This window comes from Benincasa hispida, chromosome 7 (assembly GCF_027475165.1).
Source record: "Benincasa hispida cultivar pf3 chromosome 7, pf3_genome.v1.1, whole genome shotgun sequence".
In the NCBI taxonomy this organism is placed as follows: domain Eukaryota; kingdom Viridiplantae; phylum Streptophyta; class Magnoliopsida; order Cucurbitales; family Cucurbitaceae; genus Benincasa; species Benincasa hispida.
The window spans coordinates 33,271,123-33,284,212 of NC_143484.1; the positions used below are offsets into that span (position 1 = coordinate 33,271,123).

Genomic DNA, 13,090 nt, shown 5'->3' on the forward strand with positions numbered 1-13,090 from the left:
TCCACAGTCACCAACATTACAGAATACACCAAAATTAGAACTCAATTTTGACTGATCCGAACAGGGCCAGATGCATAAGAAAGAACAATAATGTTTAACCAGAGATGTCAATTGATTTGATTTCAGGCTTCTTGTCTTCTAGTTTAGGCACTGTCACCGTCAGAACTCCATTATCCATGCTTGCCTTCACCTCCTCAACTTTAGCATCCTCCGGCAGCCTGAATCTCCTCATAAACTTCCCACTACTCCTCTCAATTCTATGCCATTTCTCGTTCTTCTCCTCCCGCTCTTTGCTCCTCTCTCCACTGATTTGCAACACTCTACCTTCTTCCACTTCTACTTGAACTTCTTCCTTTTTGATACCAGGAAGATCGGCCTTGAAGATGTGGGCTTCGGGGGTCTCTTTCCAATCGATGCGAGTGTTGGCAAAAGCAGAGGCCTGACTAGCAGAGGAAGGAATGTTGGCCAATGAGGTTGAAAATGGGAAGCCTTCGAATGGATCCAGAATGTCTAAGGAGAAGGGATCGAAGACGTTGCTCCGGCGGCCACCGAAAATGCTGGGAATAAGCGACATGGTTGTTGTTGTTGTTGAATTAGGATTGTGGAAAGTGATGGATATTGATACGATCTGGGATTTTGTTTGCTGCTTCGATGCTCTGTCACCGTTGGGTCTGAGGGGATTTAAAGAGGAAGAAACAGAACAGAGGAGTTGCTTCGTGGGTTTTCTGGTGATCTTTTCCTCTCTTTCTTTCTGATTTCCATAAGCTTCTACCAACTTCTCGATGGATTTGGAAGAAACTCTGCAGAATAATGGAGGCCAAATCATTGGACCTCAACCATAACCGTAGGCTTCTTTTTTAATCCAATTTCCAATTGGTCGAGAAGAATTTGGAATTTTCTACAATTTTTATGGCCCATTCAATTATTCTTAAAAATAAGTTTCTACCGCTAAATAATTCTTATTTAATAATGAATACAATTTAATTCAATCATAAAATATTTTAGTTGAGTAATCAAATTTTTTCCGTCATCAGATTTTTTAACATCTTTAAAGATTGTTTCTTTCTAATGGACATCTGAATGTTTTTTTTTCATCCCTGAAGAATTGCTTCTTATAGACCATGATCTAATCTTCCGCCCAAATTTACATTCCCTAATCTCAATTCAGAATCCTATTCTCTAACCGTATTTGGATGCGGAACCCTAAGTCCACCCTACTATAAATAAGGGGTCATAGGCACACTCAAAGTTAAGTTCTTCTCCCCATTTTTAGCTTTCTTTGACCATTTGCTGAATACTGACTTAAGTGTCGAAGGTTATGTGACAGAAACCACATCAGTGTTATCCTTTCTTGTCTTGCAAGTCGTCTTCCTTCTCCAAAATTATAAATTCACTATTGAAAGTACGTGAAAGTTAGATGAGTTTTTTTATCTAAATTTTGCCATCAACAATAATATATGACTTTTTTTACAATCAACAACAATATATGACATTTTTCATTTCACTTAGACAACACACAAATGAATCTATCATTCTGCATTTCATCCATCTACACAATTTAATACATTACCATTCTCGCAATAAAAAAATAACATTTCATTCCATCTGAGTAACCAAACTCTGGTAACAAATCAACTACACAATTGCCATAAAAACTAAAATGAAAAATTTTCAATTAGAAAATTGTTTAAGAGAGTAAAAGTATAAAAAAAGCTAGATACTCACAATTATGATCACTATAATCACCACGCACTGAAATGAAGTTTGTCACATATGATTGATGATTTGTTCATTCAACTAGTGTCTTGTCGAGTTGTTTTTGTGGAAGATTTCTTAGTGTAAAACTACCAAAAATAAAATAGTATTATCATTATAATTATGTATGAAAAATTAATACAACGTATATGTAAGAATAGTTAAGAAGGTGGACTATATAAGAGCTTTAATAGGGATCTTTGTATTATGTAAGAGCTATACTATGTATTCTTCATTTTAATGGGAATATAATTTTTCATTTTCTCTTAATATATTGATCAATTTCTAAGTTCAAAATAAACTTGAATATTCGTGAACACAACTATATATATATATATATATATATATATTTTTATTTTTTTTAATTTAAGGATCAAAGGTTATAATTTTCACCATACAAATTTGTTGAATAAAAAATGAATGAATTATATGAAAAATGATTGGAGATCAAAATAATGATTCTATAAAATTTCAAAATCCAATCTGTACTTTTCTAAAAGTATATAACTAGTAATTGATATTTTAGACGGTAATTAAGGTTATTCAATAAAATAATTCCCAAGAATATAAATGATTTGTAAAGGCTAGTGATAGCTAGAGAACACTTTTTCCTTCCTTATTTCGGATATATTGTAATTGTATTGATCATATTGAAAAGAGAAACTCTATCAAACTCTATTATTTTTCTTTTTCATAACGAATTATATCTCTTATATAGATTTTCTATATGAAATATAGATCTCCTTGTGTTTTCCCCTAATTTTATTGGTTCTCTCTTTTTAATTTAACTAATTCTATCTATGATTATTTTTAAATATAAAAAATAGATCAATTTATTTACCACTATAACAAAATGTCATTATATATCAGTGATAGACACTGATGTCTATCAGTATCTATTATTGTGTATCAATGATAGATAGTGACATTTCGTTATATTTTAAATTTTTTTTAGCAATTTTATCATTTAAAACAATTATCTTCCTAACAATAGGATGACATTCTATAAATTCAAAATTTTGTTATTTCAATCAAAGCTTTCAATTTTGTCCGCTTGAATGATTGGGTCTAAATTAAATAAATATATTATCAATAAGAGAAATTATTTTAAATGACAAAACTACTGAAAATATTTATAAATAATAACAAAATATCACAGTTTATCTACAATAGACTGCGATGGTAGTCTATAGCAATCTATCACAGATATATAGTAAAATTTTGCTATATTTATAAACATTTTGATTTATTTTCCTATAGTTGAAAATAACCCTATCAATAATTTGATAAAATTAGTGTTTGAAGGGTTCACTTTATATAACAACTCCTACATATCAAGTTCATGAATAGTATCTATATTTTTTTTTCTTTAAATACAACAAGATAATTTGAAAAATAAAAAAGAAGCATATATGTATAAGTTCAAGGTGTTGGTCCGCTATAGCAATAAATGGGACATTCTTAGCAAAAAAGACTAGAGAATTATTAGTAAGGTCATACTCAATAGTAGAGGTTGTCTTCCTACAAATGTTGACCATATGTCCATCACCAACTCACCCACTATACCCATCCTCAACCACTTCTATACTATGCTCTCAGTCCCCACTCTTTTCATAGTCTTACCACTGCCTAAAGACTGATATAGGAGTCAAAAAAAAAAAAAAAAAACGATCGGTTGATTTCGGTGTCAATTTTTCCCTAATACAGACATCGAACCGACCGATATACATCTCTAGTCATTTAATTTTGATGGAAAAATATTATTTTTCGTCTTTAAATTTTGGACAAGTAATTATGTCAATTTTCACTATAAATCTTTCAATATCATAAAATTGAATCCTAGTCTTGGATGAGTGTTGTATCTTTTATCTTCTTTTCAACTTATATTACATTCCCTTTCTAAAAGTGTCTTAATATTCCTTAGACTTCAACTAGAAATATTTTCTCATTTCTTTTTTTTCTCTCACAAAATTTAAAATGCAGTGAATAGTGCAATAAATGCATAAGACTATTATAGGATAAATGTTACACGCAGCTCTAGATTATCCTACCAAATCTAGAATGCAGAGTACCAACAATAGATTCCAATAAAACTATGGAATCTATTATTGATTTTTTGAAAACTAAATACATTTTATAAAACATGGCTAACAAAATCTTTTTTTTTTTTTTTTTTTTTTTTTTTATAAAATTCATTAAAAAATTTGGTAGAGTTTCCTCTTAAAATTGATTAAAACACTACAAGAAAATATACAATCTATGACACATGCACGGTAGCACATTTGGAGGGGAGAGTGGAAAAACAGTCATAAAAGGTCATTTCATGCAATTTTTTTTAGGAAAAATAAAATTTTCTGGATTTTTAAAAATTCATGACAGTTTTTTTGTGTCACAAATTAATGATTGTAATAAAGAGTCTTTAAATTTAGGAAAATAAAAAAGCACGTTTTTTGCAAGAAAAAATGGAAAATTTCGAACTTTTTAACTATTATGATAGTTTTCTGGTGTCAACAATTAATAACTATTATAATGACGTGACAATTATTTAGAATCATTAAATTGTGAAATAAAAAAAATGCTTTTGCAGGAAACAAAATCTATTTTTTTAGAGTTTTGGGCTTCCATGATTGTTTTGTAGTATCATTATATATGACTTCCATGAATTCTCATTAAAAATAAATAATAAATAAATTAGTTGAGGTGTTTGATAATTAATTATGCATAAGAAAAATATTAACCACGCTTAGTAAATTTATTTTTAAATTCGGGAAAACTCGTTATGATATAATAAATTAATGTTAAATTAGGAAAATATTAATAGCGTTTATGTAGGGTTTAATTTTAAGTAGACATTAGATTCAATAAAGAAAATTGAAAATATTTGAAGAAAAACATACTAGTAACAACGTCAATAAAGAAAAATGAGAATATTTGAAGAAAAACATACTAGTAATGACACAATCCATACTATAATTTGGAAAATTAAGATCTCATAGTCAGGGGTATTTAAGTTAAATTTCTTAAATATTGAAAAAATAGATGATTGTACAAAAAAAAAAAAAAAATTAATTCCTAGATTTTAGGGTTTACATTTGAAAAGTTTGCTTAAAATTGATAATATAATTAATGGTTTTAACATTTGGGGCATTTAAGTTAAATTTCTTAAATGTTGAGAAAATAAGATTTTTTTTTTAAAAAAAATGTATTTAATTCCTAGGTTTTGGATTTTTTTTAATATAGGTTTTAGAGTTTACATTTGAAAAGTTGCCTAATCCTAAAATGAAAATTGGATGCCTTTAGTTAAAATTGACAATATATTTAATAGTTTTAGTATTTGAGGCATTTAAGTAAAAATGGTTAAATGAAAATTTTGTAATTAAGATGCAATTTTTTAATCTTTAGGCTCCATCGTATTCATCTTCACCACGGTTGTAATTTTGTCTGCCGCTTCCTCCGCCTCAGTCTCCCTCCGCCTCGGTCTCCCTCTGCCTCCGTCTCCACCGCGAGTTCGTCTCTGTCCGCCGTCTGCCTCCACCACGAGTTCATCTCCGTCTGCCTCCGGCCTCCACCCCGAGTTCCTATCCCTACGAACAGCCGAGAGTCCCTCCCCCTTCTCACTCCCCTTCCTAGAGTTTGCTGTCAAGCTCATCAAAGCTTTCCTCTCCATTCACTTACACTTACGCTCGTGTTGTTGGCTTTGTTCGTTGGGTACAACTCCGCCGCTCGGTCCGTTCAGCATAGTTCCTTTGTAGGATCTGACTTCCAACGCCGTTCCAGCCACAACTCGGTCCGTTCAGCACAGCTCCACCGCTCAGTCCGATTTCCAGCACCCATGGCATACGTTGAGCGAGTTTCTCTCTCAATCTCTGATAAGTTATATTTTGATTTCAGGTAAAGTTTAGAGGATAAAGAAGAACATGTTCACGAACAAATGTTCCTTATTTCATCTGGACATTGTAGATATACTTAGGAGCGTCATGCTTGAGTTGTGAGGACAGTTATTCAAACATTCCCCTCAAGGACTTCATGATCTCACAAAAGCAATGAGCATGGACTCATGCTTCTTGACTAAAGCTTCAGACAAACTGATCAAAATATACGTCTAAGCCTTCCATTCCCTTTTACCAATCGCTCATATGCCTCCCAAACATTTCATGATGCATTAACGATTAGGGCTTGAGGATGATCTTCAACTAGGACGGATCGTACGTCATTGATAATGAGAATCGTATTAATAGTATTTTTCCAACTTATATAGTTATCATCATTTAACTTATTGGTGAAAAGCATGTTTAAAGTAGCGCTCGTCATTATGAAATCGTTGAAACCATACAATTTATTTATATTAGTTATTAAACACTTTACCCAATTAATTAATCAATTAATTTAGCAAAAAGCTAATGAACCCGATGTGACATCTATTTTACAATGATGCTTCAGTGGGGTAGGGTAAAAGTCACCGTAGTGATCAGATACCTCTTCACTCAATTGAGACAATCTCAACCAATAATTACACCAGAAAAGCTCTTGTCCTTATAATTATTAGTTCACCATTATTTGGTCTAGAAAATATTAACTTGCTTAATATTTTCTTATGAATGTAACCCCTCATTTTAGATTCTAGAGTTCCATCCCAATGAGCCAACCGTATGGAACAACTGATTGGGGCAAAACCTAAAGCAATCCTATCCATTTCACGAGATTTGAGTAAAAAATTTAAGCAAATGCCATCAAGCAAAAGTACCTCGAGGCCAAGCATGAAAGTTTACTACAAACTAATGAGAAAGACCGTGGGATGTTGTGACACACATCCTGCTCCCACTTACTATAAACACTCTCTTCGTTCACCTTGATATCGACCTATGCAAACATCCCCATAGGGGGACACAAGCAAAGACGCCTCAAGATCGAACATAGATCTCATGGTGTGAAACGTAAAAGGAAGATACTCATCTTCCTCCAACTGAGTGTTTTACCTGGGTTGATTAACTTAGAAAATTCGGCTAATAATTTTACTAAGTGTTTGTTAAAAATTCTCCAAAGTAATATTTATGTTGGATAGTTTAACAACTTTAATTTATGTTTATTAAACACTTTAATAAACATGAATCGCTTATTGCATGCATGTAACAAATCTATCTATTTACCTTTTAGATCAGTTCCTAAGTAGAAGTGTTCCGTTATCGTCAGCTTAAATACCCCAACCTAAACAGAACTATTCTTAAACAAAGGTTCCAAATAGATACATTTGTTACACATTTAATCTTTTATTCAAGAACTCAATTTAATCCTATCAAAACCAAAATAAAAGATTAATTCTATTTCTAATCGAATTAAACGTAGGTCTTATTATGAAAGTATGCAATTCCTTTTCCATTACATACATAACACTTATATATTTAAAGTAATGAAAAAATATATCTATCTATCCATATATCTAATCTACATATTATAATAATTATAATATAAATGCTTAATTTAGCATCCAATTTTATGACATAACATTTACATTAAAAAAATATGCATAAACATATGTATATCCTATGATGGGATTATCCGTAATAATCCATCCTTGCTCCATTTTTTAGAAAATCGAAATCAGAAATTGATCACCATCGACACGAAATATAGACTCGATAGCTTATAAAACAATTGTCCAAAACAACGAGCCCTTTACATATCGAATCTTTAACATATAGTAAAAATCTAGAACCAATACCGAAAGCATCCAATTGAGCAACCCTCATTCAACATACAATTGTAGAATTAATAACCCCACCATTATTCTATATACATTTGAAAATTAAAATTAGGATGAAACGCATGATCTGAAACAAATTGAAAGGATACACATTACCCATTGCAAAAAAGATTGCGTCCTAATTTTAATTTTACATAATGTGCAAAGAATATATGTGATGGAAACAGAATACACATGTTCAATTAAGCATACATATATATATGGAAATGAAAACAAAGAAAAGATTCGGAAAACATATCCTTGAAGACTAGTCTCTTCATGATTTCCTCTCCAAAAACTTTGAAAATGAACAATAAAAAATACAACAACAAGTATTAAAAAAATAATAGACACCACCATGTAGAGACCTTGGTATTTTTTGGTTAGAGAACCGTAGAGACTTTGTAGGTTTCTTTGAATAATTTGGAGAGGGAATGATTTTGTTTTGAGGGAAAAAAATATTTTTCTAAAACCTTCAACAACTTCAATATTTTCAATACCGTACAACTCCAACACATTTTGGAGTATTTATAATAGTGCAAGTGGAAGATGAAAAAAACCTTTTTTTTCATCTTCCAAATAATAATGAGATAATTTATTGAAGAAAATTAATAGTTTATAAGTTATTGGAAAAAAATGAAAGGTTTATGTAATTAAAAAATATATATAATTAAATCAAACTAGTTTTAATTTAATTAATATGTACTTTAATTAACAACTTATTTTATGTAATTAAAAAAAATACATGTAATCAAATAAAACTAATTTTTATTTAATTTATATATATACTTTAAATTAATATTACAAAAATAAATTCTCTCAATTGTTTAATATGAATTAAATTCATATTAAGTGTGATATTTTCTCTCAATTTATATCGCATATAATTTTATATAAATAATTTCCTTTATTGATTTGAACAATTCAAATTAATCCAAATTAATTCGATTCTCATTTTTATCCCAATTGAGCTAACTAGAGGACCATATGGACCTAGAGTTTGAAGCTCCAGTGGCACTCAACTACTTAATCAAACTATTTGATTATTAATTGTCAGTCACTCTACTAAAGAATGACAGTTTATGTGTCCATTGGATATAACCAATCAAAAGGCGTTGACTCTTCACGAATTGCTCATAAGTACAACTAGGTCAAAGTTACCGTTTAGCCTCTATAGTTACATTTAACTCCTTAAGTACCACTGATCTATCTAATGAACAATAAGTCATAGTCCAACTATGACCAAACCCTTTTCGAGCCAAGAAAGGGTGTGGTGCCGCATTGTTCAAGTCCCAGAATCAACTCTTAAAGGAGCAATTTATCTACAGTCTCTAACTATAGAGAATGAGTGATTCATTTTTGTGCAGCTGTGTTCCCAACTCCCTAATCAAACGAATCCTCAAAATGGTAGACATATTGAGTCGGTGAAACTGGCTACTCTCACCCATACATATCAAAGAAATAGGCAGGAGTTCACAACTAACTCAGGATTCAAGTCACCTATGGTCATCTTGATGAAATGCAAGTTCCATCTATCAACGGTGTTATATAGAGAGACTATACATTTCGTGGTCCAATCTTATACAAACTTTTTATATAGAACACCCCTACTCACATGTCTACACATGAACGATTAGGATTAGATCATTTGTAGAACTACAAAACAGATTGTATTTGTTGTGTCACAAGGATAAAGTATCCAACTCTATCCATCTACTATAGACGGTTTAGGTTATCACTTAAACATGATCTGATTATATGTCTCTACATACATGTTTAAGTTTCAAAAAATAACCCTGGATATTAGTTTATTGATTTTTTTGGATAAATGCAACTAAATAATAATAAAATACCTTCTTATTTTATTAGATAAATAAACTGTTTGTACAATATAATTACAACTACAAGACCCACGAGATTTAGGGCAACTCTAACATATTTTATCTATGGTTTTTGTAAAAGCATGTTTCTACCAAATTATATACACTATTTCAGCATGTTTTCTGTGGAAAAAGGAAATGTTTAAACCTCTAGTTTGATTGGAGAAAATCATACATTACTGTGATTTGAGGTTCTATATTTCAAACCATTGAAGGCTGATTGTTGTACCTTAATTAACCGCATGGGATGGTCAGAAGATCTGTGGGTCTAGATTATGAGCCGATGGTGGAATATCCCATTGAATAGTCAGAAGATCTTTGGATCTAGTATCTGAGCCGGTAGAGGAATTCTCGTATATCTCAATTATGAGCTTATAACAAGGTTCTATGTCAACATGTGCACATGGTCAGGTGATATTAAGTTCAGGGTCTGATTTTCAGAATTTGGTTGTGGTTTACGTAAATCTTGTTCGGGATTTATTTATGATCATACCATACCATTGCTAATATGTTTTATCGGTTGATACTCGTGTTTTGAAATTTAATTGAATATTTCAATATTCTGACATTGATTTATATCTAAAGGGGATTTGTAAAAGATTTTTTTTTAAAAAAAAACCTATGTTCATATTAAAATACCACTCATTGGACTTCCCAACTCATGTTTTCCAAATGGTTTGTTTTTCCTTCCTCCAAGTAGTGAAATTTGTCGAGTTCAAAGGGTTCTGTTTGAGGTCAAGGTCTGCCACACTCCAAGGTTTAAGTCTATTGTTTATGAGTTTCTGTAGTTTAAGAGTTGGAGTTGTTTAGGTTGTATCCAGTATTTGTATAAACATAAGTTGTATGAATATTAAAATGATTGTAATAAAGTAAACAATTTGTAATTAAGCAATCTTTCTAAATTTTATGAGTAGTTGGTGAAACAAGCTAGAATAGACAGTAGGTATCACAAAAGAGTGATATTTGTTGTCTTCATGCCTCCTTCTGGGTGAAAGAGGTAAGCCCGGGAGGGGCATGACACTAAATCTCGTGGGTTTCATAGTTTGTAAGTTATTTGTACATGAATTATTTATTTAATAATATAAAGTGTTATTTTATTTGACACTTACTTTGCATTAACCCAAATCTAATAAACTTAGATCCAAGGTTACTTAATATAACTTAAACATGAATGTGGTTGACATAAAAGTGGATCATGTTTAAGTAATAACCTGAATGGTCTGTATTATATGAATAAGGCTAGGTACCTTATCCTGGTGACTCTACAGATACAACCCACTTTGTAATTGTTACAATTGTTGTAAAGTGTTATTAATGATGTGATCTTGATCGTTTATATGGAGACATGTGAGTGGGGGTATCCTGAATGTGGAGATATCTGATCTTGATCGAACCACTATTATCACAATAAAGGGTGATGGGGTTTGATATGTCTAGAATTACTTCCAGATCAATCAAAAATTTCCTGAGCCACACAGCTTCTTTAGCAGCTTCACAAGCCGCTACGTACTCAGCCTCCATGGTGGAATCAACAATGCACCCTTAGTTGATGCTCCTCCAGACTACTGCTCTTCCGTTAAGAGTGAACACTAATCTTGATATGGATTTCCTAGTATCCTTATTAGTCTAGAAATCAGAGTCTGTATATCCTGTAAGGATCAAATTCTTAGAACCATACACGAGCATGTAGTCCCTCATTCTCCGTAGATACTTGAGGATGTTTTTAACGGCAATCCAGTGATCAAATACTAAATTAGGTTGATATTTACTGACTATCCCCATTGCATAGCAAATGTAGGAGTTCTGCATAACATCACATACATCAGGGTGCCAATAGCCGATGCATAGGGGATTCATCTCATTTCCTTAACCTCTTGAGGTGTCTTAAGACACTGTTCCTTAGACAATATAACTCCATGCCTGAAAGGAGTAAACCTCTCTTTGAGTTCTGCATCAAAAATTTGACAAGCATCTTGTCAATATACGATGCATGAGACAAGGCTAGCATTTTGTTCTTTCGATCTCTAAAGATCTGAATGCCCAGAACAAACTGCACCTCTCCCAAATCCTTCATTTGGAATTAGGTCACTAGCCAATTCTTAATTTCAGTTAGTAGACCTACATCATTCCCAATGAGTAGAATATCGTCTACATACAACACTAAAAAAGCTATTGAACTATTGATGGTTCTCTTGTAAACACAAAGCTCATCAATATTTTGATCAAGGCCATAAGATTTGATCGCAGTATCAAATCTTATATTCTAAGATCGAGAAGCTTTCTTCAATCCATAAATGGAACGATTAAGCTTGCAAACCTTTTCCTCTTGACCTTTGGTTATGAATCCCTCAAGTTACTCCATATAAATGGTCTCTTCAAGATTGTCATTCAGAAAGGCAGTCTTGACATCTATTTGCCAAATTTCATAATCATAATATGAGGCAATGGACAAGAGGATCCGAATAGACTTTAACATGATAACAGGTGAGAAAGTCTCCTCATAGTCAACTCCCTCAACCTGGGTATAATCCTTTATCACAAGTCTAGCCTTGAAGGTTTGCACCTTCCCATCAGCATCCCATTTTCTCTTGTAGATCCATATGCAACCTATAGGTTTAACACCATCAGGTTGATCTACAAAATCCCAAACAAAATTGAAGTACATAGACTCCATTTTGAGATCCATAGCTTTGACCCACTCATCTTTGTCAACGTCATCCATTGCCTTCTTGTAAGATAGGGAATCCTCAACATCTCCGTCAACTATCATATCTAGAATTTCTGTTAAACCCATATAACGTACAGGAGGGTTTGCAACCCTCCCACTAGGTTGAGGTTCTCTCTGAAGGAAATCAGACATGAGAATTTCTATGAGCAGTAGAATGATCGTTCCAAATTCCATTCGAAATTGAACAAACACAATTACGGTCAAGAAACGAAAACTTACAGGTCATGCACAATACAAAATTACAACATGCTTTACAATAAGATCAAGGAAAAAAATTATGCATGCCTTTGAAGGCTCATGCTCCAAACTCCCTCGATCACGAATGCTCGATCAGCCTCCAAGACAGCAACTCACGAATGCTCGATCACTACGACCGCAACACAGCACGATCACAGCAAACACGAACTCAACAATCTCCAAGATAACGAACCCAACAAACGGCCTCCAAAAACCTCGACCTCAGTCGAGTTGAGTAAGACACCACCACGATGGCTACCTTAGTATTCTCGGTGTGAGAATTTAGAAGTGTGAGCTCTGTGTGGACTTGGTTAGAGGAAGAGACCAGAGGAATAACAATCGTATAAACAATGAGCAAGTGCAAGATGACAAAAGTCTATCGCATAGACGAGTGCCCAATCATTTAGAAAATGATCCGCAATCGTATAGCAAATGCTTCGTGGTCGTTTACCTACGACCAACTGAGTGAACTATCGTGTAATGTCACTCCACGATCGTTTAGTCTCTCTTCAGATATTGTTTAGTGAATCCAATTCACTTGATAGCAACTCCGTGAGTTTTTCTGAGATTGGAAACTCTACTTTACTTAGGAAAACATTTTTCCCTTTATCTCATGATTACCATAAAACTACCAATAACCACTCATTCAATTAGTTATTAAAGAAAAAGATATAATTATCCAATAATTAATATTATTATAAATATATATAATAACCAACTTACCATATTATTTTTATCACCTATAGTTTT

At 32.4% G+C, this 13,090-nt stretch overlaps 1 protein-coding gene across 1 annotated transcript in view; it reads right to left on the reverse strand.

Annotated features, from left to right (window-relative positions):
* Window positions 1-872, reverse strand: part of LOC120081261 (17.6 kDa class I heat shock protein 3-like) — a 1,049-nt gene extending 177 nt beyond the window's left edge. Inside the window, exon 1 of the mRNA XM_039035984.2 lies at window positions 1-872. This exon is cut by the window's left edge and continues 177 nt beyond it. Coding sequence (XP_038891912.1) covers window positions 95-826 — 732 coding nt within the window. The 5' untranslated portion in view covers window positions 827-872 and the 3' untranslated portion in view covers window positions 1-94.
* Window positions 873-13,090: the final 12,218 nt, after the last annotated feature.